This window comes from Cetorhinus maximus, chromosome 30 (genome assembly GCF_964194155.1).
Source record: "Cetorhinus maximus chromosome 30, sCetMax3.hap1.1, whole genome shotgun sequence".
Taxonomy (NCBI): Eukaryota; Metazoa; Chordata; class Chondrichthyes; order Lamniformes; family Cetorhinidae; genus Cetorhinus; species Cetorhinus maximus.
Genome location: NC_135908.1, coordinates 18,077,250 through 18,099,619, shown reverse-complemented (window position 1 = coordinate 18,099,619; position 22,370 = coordinate 18,077,250). Strand labels below are relative to the sequence as shown.

The window sequence follows — 22,370 nt, the reverse complement described above, 5'->3', positions numbered from 1 at the left end:
CATCCACTGCCCTTCCATCGTCGATCACCTTTGTCACTTCCTCGAAAAACTCGATCAAGTTAGTGAGACACGACCTCCCCTTCACAAAACCATGCTGCCTCTCACTAATACGCCCATTTGCTTCCAAACGGTAGTAAATCCTGTCACGAAGAATCTTCTCCAATAATTTCCCTACCACTGACATAAGGCTCACCAGCCTGTAATTTCCTGGATTATCCCTGCTATCCTTCTTAAACAATGGAACAACATTGGCCATTCTCCAGTCCTCTACCGTAGCCAGCGAGGATACAAAGATTTCTGTCAAGGCCCCAGTAATCTCCTCCCTTGCCTCCCTCAGTACTCTGGGGTAGATCCCATCTGGCCCTGGGGACTTATCCACCTTAATATTCTTCAAGACGCCTAACACCTCCTCTTTTTTGATCTCAACATGATCCAGGCTATCTACACACTCTTCCCTAGACAAATCGACCGCTAAGTCCTTCTCTTTGGTGAATACTGATGAGAAGTATTCATTTAGTATCTCTCCCATTTCTTCTGGCTCCACACACAGATTCCCACCTCTGGCCCTGAGTGGGCCTACTCTTTCCCTGGCTACCCTCTTGCTTTTTACATATGTATAAAAGGCCTTGGGATTTTCCTTAATCCTGGTTGCCAGTGACTTTTCATGACCCCTTTTAGCCCTCCTGACTTGCTTAAGTTTCTTCCTATTTTCTTTATATTCTCCCCAGGCTTCATCTGTTCCCAGCCTTCTAGCCCTTACGAATGCTTCCCTTTTCTTTTTGACTAATCTCACAATATCCTTCGTTATCCAAGGTTCCTGAGACCTTTGGAGAAGGTTAAAATAAAGTGAGTCAACCAGTAGTAGAAAAAAACTTTTGTTTGCAAGAGCATTGGAACTCTTAAGAAGTCATGAAAGTTGAACTTTGAAGCCTAATTGTCATGTCCAGTTGATTTTCCTACGGGTTGAGCCTTATAGTGTTGCCAATGCTGTATTTTTAATTGTAAAATGTGACAAAGGGAAAAATGGTATATGTACAGTGTATATTAAGGCAGTTGTTAAAGTGTTATAATGTTAAAATGTGTAATGAAAAAATCCTGACTTCAGTAAGGTTTTTTGTTTTTGGGTAACATGTAATCAGCCACGTGCTTTGGGAGAAGATGGTATTTTCTTTGTGTGCGTCAAGAAGATATAATAATTCTCAGAATGTTATTAGAATTTATTGTAAAATAGAGTAATTGTGGGATGTATGTGTATATCTGTGTGTTTGTGTGTGAGATTTAATTGAATTAGAGGCAGCTAGTCTGGGTGCTTTGATTTAAGAAGAGGTTAGGTTTGAAATGTTAATTAGACAAACATGGGAAACTTTATAAACATAGGTGTCAATCTGCATTTTGAAATCAAACAGACTAGATTTTTTCAAAGGAGGGGTGAAATGTGTCACCTAGCCAGATAAAGTTTAGAAATGGTATGTTTATTTTTCCCAAAGATTACTGGTAAAACTTAGTGCTATGAGAGGGTTTTATTATCAGGGAAATAAAGTCCAAAGACATTGTGAAACAATGGGTATTTGCATTCAAAGAGAAAGATGTGTATAAAGAAGGAGCAAGGGCTATGTGTAAGGTAAGGCATTTTTAAGGTGTTACAAGTGTGTGAAAAAGCCATCAGCATCTATGCCTCAAGCTGCTATCTTCAAAGGACTGAAGTGAAGAAAACTCACTTGGATGTCGCTTTGTTCAGGGTATCAAGTTTCTTTGCCTGGGTCTCTTAAAATCTATGTGTCTTGCTGTTGCCTTAACGAAAGTGTAACTGGGAGTTAGACTTATTAGGGGATTTAAAATGATCATAGTAGTAATTTGTAGATATTTGCATCTATTTAAAGTAATTTATTCTATTAATAAATGTTTAATCTAGAGTTGTGGAAACCTATACGGCTTGGTGGTCTTATTACTACTGTATTCAGGGCAGGCATCTCAAAATTTATACAAATTGCAGAACAAGTTGTGGCAGTTGTTTCAAGTTTCCCTTTGGGATTTGAACAACTCAGAATTTACCATCGGCTGTGCCATAAAGTTGGGGGCTCTTGCGGGATATATTTGAAATTCCTTGATTTTTTTGAAGTTGGTGAATCTTAAGGTTACAAGCATGAGAAGCACTTTGAATTCAGGAGATGGGGTGAGGTTTTTTTGTAGTGGTGAGATTGCAATATAGCTTTGACAGTTGCTCTGGCTTGTTTGGGAGTGAAGTTATAACTTTGGCTGGTTTACTAAAGGTAACTAAAGTTAAGTTACTGGAATTAGTGAATAAATTACAATTGGGGTTACCTGCAGGGGTGAAGAAAGCATATATAATTGAAGGCATAGCACAGCATTTAAAGTTGGAAGTGATACCTGACACTAGTGAGTCACAGCTGGAGGTGGTGAGACTTCAGATAGAAATGAAAAGGCTTGAATTTGAACAAGCAAATTAAATGAGAAAACTTGAATTGGAGGCAAAGGAAAGGAAAAAAGAATTGAAAATGAAAAATCTGGAAATAGAGGGCAGCCGAAAAAGAGAAAAAGAGAGATTATTTCAAAAAGAAATGTGATTGTGAAAACTTGATCTCCAGAGGGAAAAGTTAGCAATGGAAGAGAGAATGAAGGAAAGAGACAGAGAATATCAGCTTAAAAGGCTGGAAGTTAGAAAAGAGACCTCAGATGCTGAGGGAAGTTTGGATGATGAAAAAACCTTTAACTTAAAATCCAATGGGAAGATGTTTAAATTTGTACAAGCTCTTCCAAAGTTTGAGGGAAAAAGATGTTGAAGCATTCTTTATTTCATTTGAGAAGATAGCTAGACAGATGAAATGGCCACAGGAAAATTGAACATTATTGTAGCAATCCAGGTTGGTGGGTAGAGCACATGAGGTATATGCTTCGCTGTCAGAAGAAATGTCGGTGAATTATGATGTGGTAAAAAAGACTATTTTGAGTGTACATGAGTTGGCTCCTGGAGCATACAGGCAGAAATTTAGGAATAAGAGAAAACAGCCTGGGCAAACTTATATTGAGCTTGAAAGAGTAAAACAAAGTAATTTTGACCAGTGGATATGGGCATTAAAAGTAGAGACAACATATGCAGCTATTAGAGAAGTAATTCTTTTGGAAGAATTTAAAGATCCACTTCCTTCGGTAGTTAGAACTCATGTGGAAGAACAGAGGGTTAAAGCGGTTAGGCAGGCAGCAAAGATAGCTGATGATTATGGGTTAGTTCATAAAGCTAAACCTTTTCTTTGTCACCCTTTCAAAATGGAAAAGGATAGAAAGTGGGAAGGTGAAAGGAAGGTGGGTAGTCAGGGAAGAGACAGAGTAGGTGGAAATTCCTAGGAAGTTTTTTCTCAGAATAAAAAGGAAGGTGCTGAGGGTACAAGTGGCATCCGAGAATTGAGGTGTTTTCATTGTAATAAAGTTGGGCATCCAAAGTCAATGTGCTAGAAATTGCAGGGAAAATCTGTTGGAATTTTAGGGGTAAAGAAAAGTTCTGGAAGTAAGAATACTGCGGGTTCTGAGGTTCAGGCACAGGAAAAAACAGTGGTTTGTGTACAGATAAAACAGGAAGAATCAGTGATAGGTAAAGAAGTGGGAACATGTTCACAATTTACCCACAAGATTCAAAGGAGCAGGTTGCAGAAATGTTTAGAGATTTTGTATGTGAAGGGAAAGTCTTTCCATGTGTAAGGGTGGAGTATGTAAAAGTGTTAAAATTTTAAGAGACACAGGGGCTAGTCAATCCTTAATGTTCACAGGGAGTATTGCAAGAACAGGTGATAATAAGTGGGATTCGATGGGGATGCTAAACCTATTCCATTGTGGAAGGTAAATGTAAAGAGTAAGTGGAAAAGAGACGATGTGACCATTGCAGTGGTGGAAAAATTGCCCATTGCAGTGGTGGAAAAATTGCCCATTGCAGGGGTTCAATTTATTCTGGGTAATAATATTGCTGGATCACAAATGTGGGTGATGCCTATGGTAGTTGAGCAGCCTGTAGAGGTGTCTTCAACAGAAGTGTTGGAGAGAGAGCATCCTGCATTGTCTCCAGATTGTGTGATAACGAGATCACAGACTCATAGGTTGAAGCAAGGAAACAGGAAGGCCAGTCAGTTCAAAGGCAGGAAGAAGGTGTTGAAATCTAATTAGCTGACACTGTGTTTGATAGCACTGTTCAGTTTCAGCAATTGAAAGCTGGAGGGAGGTACATCAGATTGTTATCCCATTTGGGTATAGAAATGAAATTCTTAGGATAGCTCATGAAATTCCAATGAGGGGACAGTTATTAATTAGAACGGCACAGGCGAAGATACAGAAACATTTTTGTTGAACTGGATTGCCTAGGGATGTAGTCAAATTCTGTAGAACATGTCACACATGTCAGGTGATAGGGAAACCACAAGCAGTGATTAAGCTGGCACCTTTAATTCCAATTCTAGCATTTGAAGAACCTTTTATTAGGACCATAACTGATTGCGTAGGACCCCTCCCTAAGACTAAAAGTGGAAATCAGTATTTACTGACAATAATGGATGTGTCTACCAGATTTCCTGAAGCAATACCTTTGAGAAACATTACAACAAAGAAGATTGTGGAAGAGTTAACAAAAATTTTTACAATATATGGTTTACCTAAGGAAATACATTCAGATGAGAGTTCAGATTTTATGTCACAGCTGTTTAAGGAAATAATGAACAGCTTGGGGATAAAACAATTTCAGTTAACAGCTTATCATCCTGAGTCACAAGAGGCTTTGGAAAGATGGCATCAAACTCTCAAAACTATGATGAGAGCATACAGTCAGGATTACCCACAGGATTGGGATGGGGAATTCCATTCTTGTTATTTGCTATTAGGGACGTTCCTAATGCATCAGCTGGTTTTAGTCCTTTCAAACTAGTCTACGGACATGAGGTAAGAGTACCACTGAAATTGATTTATGAGAAATTGGTGGGTCAAAATTCAGGAACTCCTCTCCTGGATTACGTCTCAAACTTCAGAGAGAGATTAGACAAAGTATGTGAGTTGGATAGGGAACATTTAAAGATATCACAGCAAGTGATGAAAATGAAAGTATACAGGAAGGCTACAGCTCAGAATTTTGTTGCTGGACAGAGAGCGCTAGTTCTGTTACCAGTACTAGGTGACTCATTAAAGGTGAGGTTTAGTGGGCCTTACAAGATTGAAAAGAAATTGAGTGAAGTGAATTATTTAATAAATTCTCCAGATAGAAGAAAGAAGCAGAGGGTGTGTCATGTAAGTATGCTTAAAAATATTTTGACAGGGAAGAGGGCCATCTATTAGTGATAATAGATAAAGAGAAAGAAGTAGAAATGTAGGATTTTGAAATTGATTTTCCTCTAATCAAATTGGATAATGAGGTGGTACTTGAAAATTTAAATGTAACATTGAGTTAACTTTGACACTTGTCTGGAAGTTGTTTGGAAAAGCTACTGCAGTCATACAAAGATATTTGTGGAAATAAGTTGTGGAGGACAGGTCTAGCTATACATGATGTGCCTGTAGAAGTTTTATTTTCGATATGGCAACATCCTTATACGTTAAATCCAGCAAAGTTATACAAGTGCAGAAAGAAATTGACTTTGTGCTTCAAAATGATATCATTGAATCTAGCTGCAGTAACTGGAGTTCGCCTATTGTATTGGTAATGAAACCGAATAGAACACAAAAACTGTGTGTGGGCTATCGAAAGGTGAATGCGGTGACAAAAGCGGATTCATATCCTATTCCACAGTTGGAGGATTGTATTGAGAAAGTGGGACAATCAAAATTTATTACAAAGATTGACTTGCTAAAAGGGTAGTGGCAAGTATCGTTATCAGAGAGAGCATAGGAGATAACAGCTTTTGTGATGCCAGTTGGACTATATCAGTTTAAAGTCATGCCATTTGGTATGAAGAATGCACCTGCGACATTTCAAAGATTGACAAACAAGGTAATTGCAGGTCTAATCAATTGTGCTGTTTATATTGATGATTTGATAGTTTCAGTCCTACATGGGATGAGCATTTACAACATCTGGAAGAATTATTTACTTGATTACAGGAAGCTAATTTGACTAAAAGTGAATTTGCAAAAGCACAAATTATGTATCTAGGCCATACTATTGGACTTGGTAAGGTAACTCCAAGAGATGTGAAAGTCAAAGCTATTGTGGATTTCCCAGTGCCTACAACAAAACGAGAAGTTTTGAAATTTCTGGGCACGAGTAGATTTTATCGGAAATTTGTACCAAATTTTAGCAGTGGTTGCTCCACTGACTGAACTATTAAAAAAAGAACAAGAAATTTCAATGGTCGCAGGAGCGTTGGAAGCATTTGACGGTTTGAAAACTGTATTAACTACGACACCAGTTTTGACAGTACCCAATTACGCCAAGCAATTTAAGTTGACCGTTGACGCAAGTAATATAGGCATTCGGGCCGTACTGTTACAAGAAGATAACACTGTAATTGAAAAGCCGATAGGGTACTTTTCACAGAAGTTGAATGCACAACAGCAAAGATATTCAACGATCGAAAACAAGACTTTGGGCTTGGTGTTAGCAGTTTGAAATCTATGTGGCAAACAATTCATCAGAAACAATTGTTTATAAAGGCCACAATCCTTTAGCTTCTGGTCAAATTTCAAGACAGAAGTGCAAGGCTATTCAGATGGAGTTTATTACTGCAACCATTTAATCTACAGATTATACATGTTGCTGCTAGGAGAAAATCCGATTGCAGATGTTTTAGCAAGAGTTTGAGGCTTAAAGGGAAAATTGGACATTAAAAACTTGGATTCTGAACTGGAATAATTTCTGTTGATGCAAAGGATTTGTATAAGTATATTGTTATGTTAATGTATGCTCATCTGGAAATGTAATAGTGTAAGTATGTAGATAAGTATAGGAGAGAAGTGAAGATGGGTCAATAGAAATGAAGCCGTCTTTTTAAATTGTGATCGTTTATTTTTCAGTCTGGAGGGGGGTGTCAAGAAGATATAATTCTCACAATGTTATTGGAATTTATTGTACAATAGAGTAATAGTGGGATGTGTGTGTTTGTGTGTGAGATTTAATTGAATTAGAGGTAGCTAGTCTGGGTGCTTTGATCTAAGAAGAGAGGTTAGGTTTGAAATGTTAATTAGAAAAACATGGGCAAGTTTAGAAACATAGGTGTCAAGGAAACATTTGCATTTTGAAATAAACCAGACTAGATTGTTTTCAAAAGAGGGGTGAAATGGGTCACCTAGCCAGGTGAAGTTTAGAAACAGCATGTTTATTTTTCCCAAAGATTACTGGTAAAACTTAGTGCTATGCGAGGGTATTATTATCAGGGAGATAAAGTCCAAAGAGATAGTGAAACAATAGGTATTTGCATTCAAAGAGAAAGATGTGTATAAAGAAGGAGCAAGGGCTGTGTGTAAGAGAAGGCATTTTTAAGCTCTTAAAAGTGTGTGAAAAAGCCTTCGGCATCTATGCCTCAAGCTGCTGACTTCAAATGACTGAAGTGAAGAAAACTCACTTGAAAGTCAACTTGTTCAGGGTATCGTGTTTCTTTGCCCGGGTCTTTTAAAATCTGTGTGTCTTACTGTTGCCTTAACAAAAGTGTAACTGGGAGTTAGATTGATTAGGGGATTTAGAAATTATTTTGGTAGTAATTTGTAGATCTATGTGTGCATTTAAAGTCATTTCTTCTATTAATAAATGTTTAATCTAGTTTTGTAAAAACCTATAAGGCTTGGTGGTCTTTTTACTACTGAATTCAGGGCAGGCATGTCAAAATTTACACAAATTACAAAACAAGTTGTGGCAGTTGTTTCAAGTTTCCCCTTGGGATTTGAACAACTCAATATTTACCATCGGCTGTGCCACAACATGTGCAGTGTTCCCTTTAGGATCAAAGTGAAACTGGGGAGTATTCTGAGAGAGGGGTAACTGGTTTCCTGGCTATGGTATCATTAGGTTCCAAGAAATGCCCATGTGACCTGTGGTTGCTTGGGGGACGAAAGTTGAAGCAAAAAGTAAATAGAAAGCTGGTTGCAGTGATGTCAGGTTGCAGCTTATTTTGTGGAAGGCAGTTCAGAAAACAGAACTTGTGTGAGAGCAGCAAGCCAAGCTTACTTTCAATCGATCAGTTTTCTGTTTGGCAGTAAGAAGGAAATAGAACTCCGAACAGTCTTGGTGAAACAACTTGTGAGCGAGCTGAGTGCCTGTATCAGAGTGTTGGTTGGTCGGTTAAAAAGGAACACTGAATAGCTACGCCATCAGCAGAGTCATGCCCTGAGTGAAAGGGGGTTCGTAGATGTGCGTTTTGTTGGTGTTAATTGTATCCGGAAATTGTGCATGGAATACGGCTGCTGGTGAATGTGAATGTGAGTGAGAAGTGAGAGATCCTATATAACAGAGGCTGAGCTGGAAAGACTATGAGATTGCAAGTGGTGTCACCTTTGGGAAGGAAGTAATGCCAGACCTGTAACTCCGTGAGGCATATCTTTGTATTTTTAAAAATTTACCTTTTTATTTGAAATATCCTTTGTTAAGTAATGTTTACATTCTGTTCAATTGAGATGGTTTGTTATAGTAAAGTTTTAAAAAGTGAAATGTTGTCCATGGATTTTCCTTTAGTTAGGGACTCCTTTCTTTTAAATGTTACCGGTCTCTAGAGAGTTTGTAACACAGCATTCCCAAATGCTCCTGACGCTGCCCCATTCTCCCCGGTGTCTGCAACTGCTTTACTCTCCTCACCATCTCCAACACTCCCACTAACCTGGCATATGCACATCTAATTTCCTACCTGACAGGCAGCCTGCTAACAGTCAGGTGGGAAACATGCTGAAAAATCCTACAGGTAAATCCCACAGGTCGTTCAAGAAATTTTTATTTTTGGGTTTCACAACTGGAAACCTTTCTCTGCGGCCTTGAGTAAGTAAGCCATTGCTTGTGTTAGGAAACAGAGACAGTTTAAGTAAGTTTTATTGGTAATTGTGGGTGTTAGAAATGAGTTTAAGCTTTAATATTTAAGTTTGATTTGTATTTCTGTATCTGTGTGTTGAGAAAAGGTCAAATTGAGTCTTAGTTTTACTTTAAAAAGGTGCCTAAATTTCTAATGAGTATTACGACTCCTAAAGAGAAGTTAAGCAAACAGAAGTAGAAGAATTGGGCTGTTGCCTAACTACAAGGGTCCAGAAAGGCAGGTCCCTCCCACAGATACACAGAAAAACTAAAGAAACAGCAGTTTTAAGTTCAGTTTGAAGCCAAGACCCCAGAGAGACTGGACACTGGGGGAGAGAGAGCTACAGATTTCCCAAAAGAACCAAAAGGCCAAACGGAAACAGGAGAAAGTTTCAAGAAGGCCTTCTAGTCAAAGGAAGGACAGGAACCTGGAAAAGGTCCTGTTAAGTGAAGATAAGAGTGAGAGGCAGAGAGAAAGGCTCCAAGCTTCAGATTTAAAGAGACAAAAGCTGCAGAATGCAGATTTAAAATGAGAACAGCTTGCAAAAGGCCAGAAGGTCCAGAAAGATGGGTGAAGATCTGTAACTCTTTGCTATGGGCATGTAAAACAGTGGTGTACTGTTGATGGCTAAGTCGGTGAGATGGCATTGGTTTGGGAGAAGATTCCAAAATGAGTTCTTCAAGAGTGGTGATTGGAAACCCTCACGTGAAAGACGGAGTTCAGTGTGACAGGCGTCAGGCGAGAGATGAGGAAAGATCCATAGCATCCGGTTGAGGTGGCTTCTGTGACTTTATTTCAAAGTGTGGTGTGTCTAACCACAGGATGCCTATTGGTTTACATGGACTGTCTGCTTACTGAGAACATTAGAGTGTAAGATAGCTTTGCAACTTGTGATATCCTTACAAATCTGTATATATCTATAAAAGGTATAGTAGTGGGTGAAGGAGTATTGTTAGTATAGTTCACCTTTTCTTGCTGAATAAATGTTTTATTCTTTTGTTAAAAATTCATCAGCTGACTCCTGTGACTCTGTTCAGTAGCTACTCGCCATGTATCTAAACAAACAAATTAAAAATTAGGATCCATCAAGCTGGTTTCCACTCTGGGATCAGGCTTGACCAGGGGTAACCTCAGCTGGGAATCATAGCACTTGAAATATCCAATAACTGCAAATAATTAATGAACAAAGCAAATAGAGCTCTGAACTGTATAGACAAAACAGAATACAGATCACAGGAAATTTTGCTTAAAGAGCTAATTGTGCAGTCCCATTAGAACACCGGTAGGACTGCATCACACCGTATACATGGGGTGCCCAAAAATCGAGGAAAGCTGACCACTTAAGTGTGAGGGTGGCTCATACAGGTCCTAAATAGTTTAAACATGCTTCCTGCACTCAATGCTGCACATGCAAGATAGCTGGTCAGATGTAAATACTTGTTCAAGTACAAAATAGCAAGTATATATATCAAAAAAGTTGCCTAGGAAAATTTAAACTGGTGCAAACACTTAAATGTAAGCAATAGTACGAGACAACAAAAATAAATTCAGAATTCAAAGGCTGTAAATAGCATTTAAATATTTGCAAGCCTTTCTGTAGGTCATACAGTGTTAAGAAGGCGGCAGCTCAAAGTTTGATAGCTGGCAAACTGATTTCCAAAAGGCATTCAGTAAGATGTCACTCAAAAGGTTAATACACAATATAAGAGCTTATGCAGTTGGGGGCAATATGTTAGCAAGGATAAAAGATTATTTAAAAGACTGGAAGCAAAAGAGTAGGCGTGTAAATGGGGCATTTTCAAGTTGGCAGGCCTCAACTATTTATGATCTATATCAATGATTTAGGCGAAGAGTTAGTAAGCAATGTATCTAAGTTTGTTGATGATACAAAGGTAGGTAGAAATGTAAGCGAAATGTGAGGCGAATACAGTGAGGCTGAAAAGAGATATAGACAGGTTAAGTGAGTAAATAAGATGGCAGATGGACTATAATGTGGAGAAGTGAGAGGCTATTCACTTTGGTCAAAAGAATAGAAAAGCAGAATATTTTTTAAAAGACATGAAACTTGTAAATACTGATGTTCATAGAGATTTTTGCTCGTACAAGGATCACGGAAAGTTAGCATGTCGGTACAGCAAGCAATTAGGAAGGTAAATGGCATGTTGGTTTTTATTTCAAGGGTATTGTTGTACAAGGGTAAAGAAGTAATGCCACAAAAATACTGTGTACAATTTTGGTCTCCACATTTAAGGAAGGATATACTTGCACTGGAGTTGGTAGAGCAAAGATTCGCTAGATTGGTCCCTGGGAGGAAAGAGGGGTTTAAGGCCTATGATGAAAGGCTGAGTAACTTGGGCTTATATTCTCTCTTAAAAGTCTAATGATGACCATGAAACCATTGTCGATTGTTGTAAAACCCATATGGTTCACTAATGTCCTTTAGGGAAGGAGGTCGGTCATCCTGACATGTGACTCCAGACACACAGCAATGTGGCTGACTCTTAAATGCCCTCTGAAATGGCCTAGCAAGCCACTCAGTTGTATCAAACCGCTACAAAGTCACAACAAAGGAATGAAACCGGACAGATCACCTGGCATTGACCTAGGCACCGGAAATGACAACGGCAAACTAGCACAGTCATTGTGGAGACAAAGCCCTGCCTTCACAATGAGGATGCCTTCCATCATGTTGAGTGGCACTACCACCGTGCTAAATGGGATAGATTTCGAACAGGTCTAGTAACTAGCATCCATCAGGTGTTTGGGACATCAGCAGCAGCAGAATTTTATTCAAACACAATCTGTAACCTCATGGCCCGGCATAACCCCCACTCTACCATTACCATCAAGCCAGGGGATCAACCCTGGTTCAATGAAGAGTGCAGGTGTGCATGTCAGGGGCAGCACCAAGCATACCTAAAAATGAGGTGTCAACCTGGCAAAGCTATAACACAAGACTACTTGTGTGCCAAACAGCATAAGCAGCAAGTGATAGATAGGGCTAAGGGATCCCGCAACCAATGGATCAGATCTAAGCTCTGCAGATCTGCCACATCCAGTCATGAATGTTGGTGGACAATCAAACAACTCATTGGTCGCGAAGGCTCCACAAATGATGGAGGAGCCCAGCACATCGGTGCAAAAGCTAAGGCTGAAGCATTTGCTGCAATCTTCAGCCAGAAGTGCCGAGTGGGTCATCCATCTCGGCCTCCACCAGAGGTCCCCAGAATCACAGATGCTAGTCTTCAGCCAATTCGATTCACTCCACGTGAAATCAAGAAACGGCTGAAGGCACTGGGTACTGCAAAGGCCCTGACAATATTCTGGCAATAGTACTGTTAAGTCTTGTGCTCCAGAACTTGCTGCAGCCTTAGCCAAGCTCTTCTAGTACAGCTACAACACTGGCATCTACCCGGCTATGTGGATTGCCCAGGTATGTCATGTACACAAAAAGCAGAACAAATCCAACCTGGCCAATTACTGCCCCATCAGTCTACTCTCGATCATAAGTAAAGTAATGGAAGGGGTCATCAACAACACTATCAAGCGGCACTTGCTTAGCAAAAACCTGCTCACTGATGCCCAGTTTGGGTTCCGCCAGGGCCCTTCAGCTCCTGACATCATTACATTCTTGGTTCAAACATGGGCAAAAGAGCTGAACTCCGGAGGTGAAGTGAGAGTGATTGTCCTTGACATCAAGGCAGCATTTGACCAAGTGTGTCATCAAGGAGTCCTAGCAAAACTGGAGTCAATGGGAATCAGGGCAAAAACTGGCTGCTGGTTGGAGTCATACCTAGCATAAAGGAAGGTTGTGGCTGTTGGAGGTCAGTCAGCTTAGCTCCAGGACACTACTGCAGGAATTCCTCAGCCCAACCATCTTCAGCTGCTTCATTAATGACCTTCCTTCCATCACAAGTTCAGAAGTGGGAATGTTCACTGATGATTGCACAGTGTTCATCACCATTTGCAACTCCTCAGATAACAAAGCAGTCCATGTCCAAATGCAGCAAGACCTGGACAATATCCGGGCTTGGGCTGACAAGTGGTAAGTAACATTCGCGCGACACAAGTGCCAGGCAATGACCATCTCCAACAAAAGAGAATCTAACCATCGCTGCATGATGTTCAAATGCATTACCATTACTTAATCCCCCACTAACAACATCCTGGGGGTTACCATTGACCAGAAACTGAACTGGACTAGCCATATAAATACTGTGGTTACAAGGGTAGGTCAGAGGCTCGCAATTGTGTGACAAGTAACTCACCTCCCGACTCCCCAAAGCCTATCCGCCATCTACAAGGCGCAACTCAGGAGCATGATGGGTTACTCTCCACTTGCCTAGATGAGTGCAGCTGCCACAACATTCAAGAAGCTTGACACCATTCAGAACAAAGCTGCCTGCTTGATTGGCACCACATCCACAAACATTCAATCCCTCCACTACCAACGCACAGTAGCAGCAGTGTGTACCATCTATAAGATGCACTGGAGGAATTCACCAAGGCTCCTTAGACAACACCTTCCAAACCCACAACTGCTACCATCTAGGAGGACAAGGGCAGCCGGTAGATGGGAACACCACCATCTGGAAGCTCCCCTCCAAGTCACTCACCATGCTGACTTGGAAATATATCGTCGTTCCTTCACTGTCGCTGGGTCAAAATCCTGGAACTCCCTACCTAACATCACTGTGGGTGAACCTACACCACATGGACTGCAGCGGTTCAAGAAGGCAACTCACCGCCACCTTCTCAAGGGCAACTAGGGATGGGCAAAAAATGCTGGCCCAGCCAGCGAACCCCACATCCTGTGAACGAATGAAAAAAAATCATAATACTACATCTGGAGATGCCTGTGTATGATATAGTTCGTGAAATATGCAACATTAATACTATGTTTCTTTCAGCACATTTAAGTCATTGGTCCCTGGTCACATTGAGCCTTTCCTAAGTCATTTAAGTTTTGATGATGGTAAGATCAGCAGTTAATATCCTGCATGCTCAGAAAATAAGAGCAAGATATTGGCCCAGTATGCATGCTGCTGGCTAAAACAAAATTTTAGTAATAAAATTAATAAAGGATAACAATGCCTGTAAAACATATTGGAGGATAGGCATGATGTGAAATTTTTTATTTTACAATTAAGTCTTTTTTCCAAACTACTTAAAAAAATTCAAAATCCAAACGGTAAAAACTCAAAGAATTCTAAAATAATTGAAAGGTATAGAAAGAGTTGAAAAATACAAGATTTTTAGGCATTCAGATGCTCTGGGGTCATTCGAATTGGGCACTTTGCCATCTTTTGTGTTAAAATAATTATTGTTTAGCAATTAACATAAATCAAAGGTGACTAACAAAGTAAATTCCACTCTATTACATATATTTATACCAGAGCTCTTCACACCAGTCGAATTAGGTTGCAGTTCTGAGTGTTTGTCAAACAGCTAAACAATTCTGACACAACTCTTTATTTATGTTATCTATGTGGTCATTTGTTTATTCTGGTAATTTCTGCTATGATCTTTACATTTGTTATTCAAGCTCCAATTACTATCTCTTATGATACTTTCAGCTCTCCTGAGTTAAGACCATGATCTACCCCATCATTTCTTACTCCAAATCATTCCCTCCATTGCCTCTAAAATATTGAATATCTTCCTCAGTCTTGCCCACCCACGAGAATCTCAAGCTTTTGAAATCTAAACTTGACACAGTTTAATGACTATTTTTAAAATTTACTTTGGCCCTGAAATCACACCATAAAATAATAATGAATCAGTTTGAAATTCCTTCTTCTGCTAATTAACCCAATCTATCCCATGGTACAAGCTCGAGGCCTTTTGATTCTCTCAAATTTTCTTCAATCTCAGTCGTGTCCCGCATTTCAAGCTTTGGGTTTCTCATTCTTTTTAAAAAAAGGATTGATTAAACAAGCTAATTTATAAATGAAAAGATTAATTTCATCACCAAAATTTAATTTGATTTACTGACAATCCAACAACAATATCTGAGTAACCTGATTGAAAAATGGCATTTATTGCTCCAATCTGACTTGGCCTGACTCCTTATTCCATTTATTTCCCCTTCACTTACCTATGCATCTTGAACCATCTGCAGTGGGTAGGTACCCATGATGACACTTGCAAAAGTAACTGCCAATTGTGTTGGAGCATTCACCTCCATGACATATGCCAGGAATAGTAGCACACTCATCAACATCTAAACAATAAAAGAGTTCAAAGTTAGTAAAATAAATAAAATTTTAACCTGCTGCATCATTTAAATATCTAGTTTTTTTACCCCGTTGATAACAACTGGAGTAATTGTCACTGATATAATTCATCCAGTCTCCAACTATTCTTACTCAATCCTCATCATAAACAGCCAATCCTTAAGCATATCCACATTCTTATGCATCAAAACTTAACTTTACAAATATAATGAATAGGATGTAGAAAACCTGAAAGCTAATGAGCTCCCCTTATGGTTTGTACTGAAAATAGCAGAGAATACAAACAACGGACGGGATTTTCCATACCCACCCACCGGCGGGATCTTCTGGTCCCACTGCAAGTCAATGGACTTCTGGTTGGGGCGCTGCCTCGCCCGCAGCGGGTGCCGCCCGCAATGGGGCCAGAAAATCCCAACCTATATATTCCTGGTGCCAATCAAGCCAGTTTTGAAACTAGATTTACATAGGTGATCTCAAATGACACTCAGCCTTGGGGCACAAGCACATGATTACTTAACAATAGAGTTTGTATTTGAATTCTCGTACTGAATTTTATTAAATATTTGACATTCCCTTAGATATTAATGAGTTATATATTTGATGCTCCCTTATATATTAACACCACAGAATCATCTAGAGTTATTTAAATTGGCAGCCTGTTCAACATTACTAAATATTTCTACTTTGAAAGCAGGCTCAGTTTTCTCCTAATCCCCACTCTCCACCATGTTGCCCCCAAAATCCTCCACCCTCCCCACCAACCCCACACTTTGGATGTTTCAATATTAAGGTTGCCAATTCAAATAAAGTTCAAATGCAAATTACACAAAATCATTAGAATTATTGTTACCATATCACATTAGGCAATTACATGAGAACCATTGCAATACTTTGGTAAATCTGATCTCCAGCAATAATTCAAAGAACTTTTCAGCTATTATATGAAACTTTCCAGGCAGGTTACAAAACCAAATACAATGATATTCACAGCACACTTTCTATCTGCATAGCAAGATTTAGTTTTAACACTTATAACGCGAATAATTTTATAGCACAGCTCTAAAGATGAAAATAGACATAGCTAATACTTGGTCAGAATTACTATCTGCTTTAAATTGTTGTTTGGTAGTACAGAACTCGAATATTGCTGAAAAAAGAGACGTTCTGTGCTTTTCATCTTGCACGCATCAATACACTTCGCAAGAATATCAATATAAGGGGAAAAAAACAATTTATAATGTACTTGAAGAGAGTGCTGATTGGTTGGCAAGTGGACTCTGATTGGCAGAAATGTTACCATGGAGAATGCACCAGTGATGGTGACTAACAGTTAACTGCCAAGTATTGTATAAAATTTAAACCAGGCAACTTGACCCTGATTGGTCAAGGCATTGCCCTGAGGAATGAATCAGCGAATGGCTGTCATTTATTTTGTTTAACTGAAACAGACGCAATATGTGTACATGTTCTTGTTGCCTGCAAAGAACAGGGCCCTGTGCATTAAGTTATGTAGCTTCCGGTATACGCAAATGCATCACACTGCGAGCCTGACTGACAATCTTAAATTGGTTGTCAGCGTAATTCTTAGCAGAATGAGGATTATTTAGCAAATGTTGTTCAATCGCAGAATCCCATCTAATGTTGGACACTGTGTTTTGAGTTTTGCAAGCATGGGCAAAACAGGTACGTTCTGTTCATTGCTTGTTGCAAGCAGCGGCTAAGGCATGATGTTTGATGTGATCCGCCAGTCGTTGGGATGTACGGCCTACATAGCATCACACTGGCACTGAAATTCATATACCACATTATTCATTTGTATGATGGGCAGAACATATTTTTGGCTTGACAGCAGCATCCTGATAGTGGCGAATTACACTCATGTTGCTACTGCATAGTAGCAGCGTGAAACAGCCAGCTTCACCTGTTGTTCAAATTTTTGAGATACCTTGCCCCTCCAGGGTAATCTGACGTGGACTGGGCACTTTTCAGAGCTGAAGCTGATGGTCTTAGGCCCGTTCATGAGTTTCTGTGATACATAGCACAAAATGATCTGATCAGGGTAGCCATTATCCTGTAGGATGCTTTTGACGTGCCCCATTTCAGCATCAAGCTTGTACGGTGACCAAATATCTCGGGCCCTATTTACAAGGCTGCCGATAAGACTAATCTTATAGCATGTGGAACTGCAAGAATCCTAACACATATATTGACCATTCAAGGGAGGCTTGCAGTAGACCTTGGTAGAAGGTCCCCTGGCAGATTTCTCAACTAGCATCCAACCAGACCATACCTGCAAAACCCAAAACACAGTGTCCAACATTATATGTGATTCCACAACGTTTGCTAATTTAATTAAAAAAATCATTCAAGGGATGTGGGATTCACTGGCTTGGCCAGCATTTATCGCTCATCCCTAACTGCCCTTGAGAAGTGGTGAGCTGCCTTCTTGAACCGCTGTAATCCAAGCGGTGTAGGTACACCCACAGTGCTGTTAGGGAGGGAGTTCCAGGATTTTGACCCAGTGACAGTGAAAGAACGGCGATAAATTTCCAAGTCAGGATGGTGAATGGCTTGGAGAGGAGCTTCCAGGTGGTGGTGTTCCCATGTATCTGCTGCCTTTGTCTTTCTAGATGGTAATGGTCATGGGTTTGGAAAGTGCTGCCCAAGGAGATTTGGTATGTTTCTCCAGTGCATCTTGTAGATGGTACACACTGCTGCCACTGTGTGTCAGTGGTGGAGGGGGTGAATGTTTGTGGATGGGGGGGCCAATCAAGCTGGCTGCTTTGTCCTGGGTGGTGTCAAGCTTCTTGAGTGTTGTTGGAGCTGCACTCAACCAGGAAAGGAGAGAGTATTCCATCACACTCCTGACTTGTGCCTTATAAATTGTGGACAGGCTTTGGGGAGTCAGGAGGTGATTTACACACCACAGGATTCCTAGCCTCTGACCTGCTCGTATAGCCACAGTATTTATATGGCTAGTCCAGTTCAGTTTCTGGTCAACAGTATACCCCAGCATGTTGATACTGAGGGACTCAGCAATGGTAATGCCATTGAATGCCAAGGGGCGATGGTTAGATTCTCTCTTGTTAGAGATGGTCATTGCCTGGCACTGGTGCGGCGCGAATGTTACTTGCTGCTTGTCAGCCCAAGCCTGGATATTATCCAGGTCTTGCTGCATTTGGACATGGACTGCTTCAGTATCTGAGGAGTCGCAGATGGTGCTGAACATTGTGCGATCATCAGTGAACATCCCCACTTCTGACCTTATGATGGAAGGAAGGTGATTGATGAAGCAGCTGAAGATAGTTGGGCCTAGGGTACTGCCCAGAGGAACTCATACAGTGATGTCCTGGAATCGAGATGACTGACCTCTAACAGCCACAACCATCTTCCTTTCTGCTAGGTATGACTCCAACCAGCGGAGAGTTTTCCCCCTGATTCCCATTGACTCCAGTTTTGCTAGAGCTCCTTGATGCCATACTCGAGTCAAATGCTGCCCTGATGTCAAGGGCAGTCACTCCCACCTCATGATTTCAGCTCTTTTGTCCATGTTTGGACCAAGGCTGTAATCAGGTCAGGAGCTGAGGGGCCTGATACAACTGAGTGGCTCATTTCAGATGGTGTTTAAGAGTCAACCAGGTAAGGACAGCAGATTTCCTTCCCTAAAGGGCTTGGTGAAACAGATGGGTTTTTACGACAAACAACAACGGTTTCACGGTCATCATTAGGCTTTTAATTCCAGATTTTTACTGAATTCAAATTTTGGGGATTCGAACATTACCCTAGGTCTCTGGATTACTAGTCCAGAGACAATACCACTACACCACCGCCTCCCCCCAATCAGTGTGCTAAGAATTACACTGACAACCAATTTAAGATTGTCAGTCAGGCTTGCAGTGTGGCACATTTGCATGTACTGGAACCTACATATATTCTACACAGGGCCCTGGTTTTTACAGTCAAAAAGGACATGTACACACATTGTGCCTGTTTCAGTAAACAAAATAAGTAACAGCCATTCGCTGACTCATTCCTCTGGGCAATGCCTTGACCAATCAGAGTCAAGTTGCCTGATTTAAATTTCAAATGATGCTTGGCAGTTAACTGTCAGTAACCATCACTGGTGCATTCTCCATGGCAACGCCTCAACCAATGAAAGTCCACTTGCCAACCAATTAGTACTCGCTTCGTTTACAGTACAAATTGTTGTTTTCCCTTTATATTGGTATTCTTGCAAGTGTCCTGATGGGCGCAAAATGAAAAGCTTTGACAGATCTCTTTATTCAGCAATATCTTATTCAATCTATGTTAAATATTTGACATTCTCAAGGCAAAGCTACACAATTGTGGAACACTACCACTTGTAGGTTCCAGTTGCCAGCACATATTTTTCCCCAAAAGCACTGCAGTGAGTTAATTATGCATTAACCCAAAATGGAAAGTTTCAGTGTCATTTTCTTTTAATTGTATTCCAGGGTCAGAAATGCTTTAATTACAACTTACAACAAAATCTGCTGATATGGAAGTCTGAAGTAAGTAAATCCTGGACTCAAGCACAGCAGTATACATGCTTATGAAGGCTCAACTTTATGCAGAATTTGCAGGACAGAAGCAGGTCATTTAGCTCAATATTAATGTAGCTCCAGTTAACAGTAGCCTAGCCATTGCAGTGCTAGAAGGAGTAACGCAACACTGTTCATTTAATGATGCTTTGGGTCATTGAGTTCTTAACTCAACTCTTTACAAACATGAGTTTCCTGAAATTCAAATGAAATCAAAGCATATCTCTGGAGGAAGAGACAGAAGGGATGAAAGTAAATCTAGGGCTGAATGAACCTACAAGATGGTCCAATCTTTTATCTTTTCATTATGGCCTGATCTAAAAGCAGACTAGTTACATGGTATCAAAACTTAACTACTATATGTCATTAGGTGTTGTTTAAATAAAAAATAATGCGGTAAAGCAAAAATGCACAAGATTTTTTAAATCTTTCCTAGAAGGTGAACATTGCTGACATGGCCAGCATTTGTTGCCTATCCCTAATTGACCTTGAGAAGGTGGTGGTGAGTCACCTTCTTAAACCACAGCAGTCCATCTGGTGTAGGTACACCCACAGTGCTGTAAGGAAGAGGCTTTGACCCAACAACAGTGAAGGGTGTAGTTCCAAATCAGGGTGGTGTGTGGCTTGGAAGGGAACTTGCAGGTGGTGGTGTTCACATACATCTGTTGCCCCTGTCCTTCTAGGTGGTAGAGGTCACAGATTTGGAAGATGCTGTGAAAGGAGCCGTGGTGAGTTGCTGCTGTGATATTGATTGAGGGATGCCTCAGCTGCTCTTCTTCAAAATAGTTCTATGGGATCTTTAACGTCCACCTGAGGGGGCAGACAGGGCTTCTGTTTAACAGAAGACAAAGAATGGATCACTCCTGCTCCCATTTCTTATGTTCAAAATACAGTACTCTATTTCATAATGGCAGTTCTTTTAAAATTAAAAAAAAAATTAAAAAGTAAATGTTTAGTTCTCCCTCACTATTCAGGCTGCTCCAGTGATATCAAAGGGGAACATTTTAAAATAATTTCAACACTAAAGACTGCATATTGAATTTAGTTTATTTAATGCAGAAAAAATGCTCTGGTTTATATGAATTCCATCTGTCCCATATAATTGCCTTAACTTTGCTTTTATCAACATCCATATTTTGTTAAAGCAATTTCCTGGAATACAGAATACCAGTAATTATCACTAGCAACCATAACAGACAATAATATTGTTATATATAGGCTTATCTAGGTAGTGTCTTTTAATAAGGGAGATTCATCATTATCATCCCCTTTAAAATCTGTTATAAAGAACTCTTCCCGTGTTAAGTATATCATAATTTTTGCTTTTAAAGTTCAATAATGAGTACTGATGACAAAGGATAACAATTTAGATACTAAGCTGCAAAGTGCAAGAAACCTGATTTACTATTAATTAAACAAGCCTATTCTAATATAACTGGTTTGATCATCATTTATGCTATTTACCCATTATACACCCTACTCACAGAAGGGTATTACATAAATCAGGGATTATGGGTTACAGATTCCTGCACTGGCTAATTGAAATATATGGCAAGTGATAGGAATCACCATCCCTTATGACTTCTTTAACAAAATTATATTTGCATTTATAAAATGCCCTTTCAAGTCAAAATGCCTCAAAGCACTCCAATTAATTTCTTTGGAATGCAGTGACTGCTGTATAGACAAAATGTATAAGATAGGCAGTAGCTTTCAGGACTACTTTTGACAATTTAATTTTAAAATTTATTTTATGAATAAAATAACTTGCATTTATATAACTTCTTTAACTTGGTGAAATGTCACAAAGTGATTCACAGGAACATTATCAAATAACATTTGACACTGATCATACAATGAAGTATTTGGGCAGCTGGACTGAACAAAGCAGTAGGTTTTAAGGAGCATCTTAAAGGAGGAGGGAGATATAAAGCAATGATGGAAAACAGGACTTTGTGTGAATCAGGATACAGGCAGCAGATTTCTGGCTGCACTCAAGTTTATGTAGTTTGGAGGATGGGAGGCCAGCCGAGGGAGGCACTGGCACATTCAAGTTTAGATCAATAAAGGCATGGATGAGGTTGGATCAGCAGCAAATGAACTGAGGCAGATTTGAGTGATGTTGTGGAGGTGCAAGTACCAGAAATGACCGATATCTATTCCTCAGCAGGACAGGATCCCAGCTGTATCAAATTGCAGAAACCTGGTGGACTCTTTTAACATGTTTTTATGCATATGTCCATTATCAAACAGAAAAAAACAACAACATTCAAATGAAAAACAAGACAATGATTATAGGACTGAATAACAAATCAAGAGCAATAGTATCACAATAAACTAGAAACCACAACAGCCAACAATCAAGAAAAGGAAAATATGTTAATGACGTACATATGAAATATCCACTCTCAGAGTATCCTCCAATAAAAGCACTGAGACTAAGAGTTCTGTTTTCAAAGCTTGTGGCTAACCTTTTACTAATCTTGTGCCAGTTATTCATTTGGTTGTTAAACACTGGAATGTCATCATCAGTAAATATGAAAATATAATAAAAGCCTCATTGTCAGGACCAAAAGCAGCTGGAGATATTT

At 39.8% G+C, this 22,370-nt stretch overlaps 1 protein-coding gene across 2 annotated transcripts in view; it reads right to left on the bottom strand.

The window, feature by feature from the left end:
- LOC144670111 (fibrillin-1-like) overlaps window positions 1-22,370 on the bottom strand; it is a 580,847-nt gene that overhangs the window by 395,146 nt on the left and 163,331 nt on the right. For both annotated transcript variants that reach the window (XM_078532542.1, XM_078532544.1), the window contains exon 8: window positions 15,079-15,204. In XM_078532542.1, coding sequence (XP_078388668.1) covers window positions 15,079-15,204 — 126 coding nt within the window. The remainder of the gene's footprint in view (window positions 1-15,078; window positions 15,205-22,370) is intronic.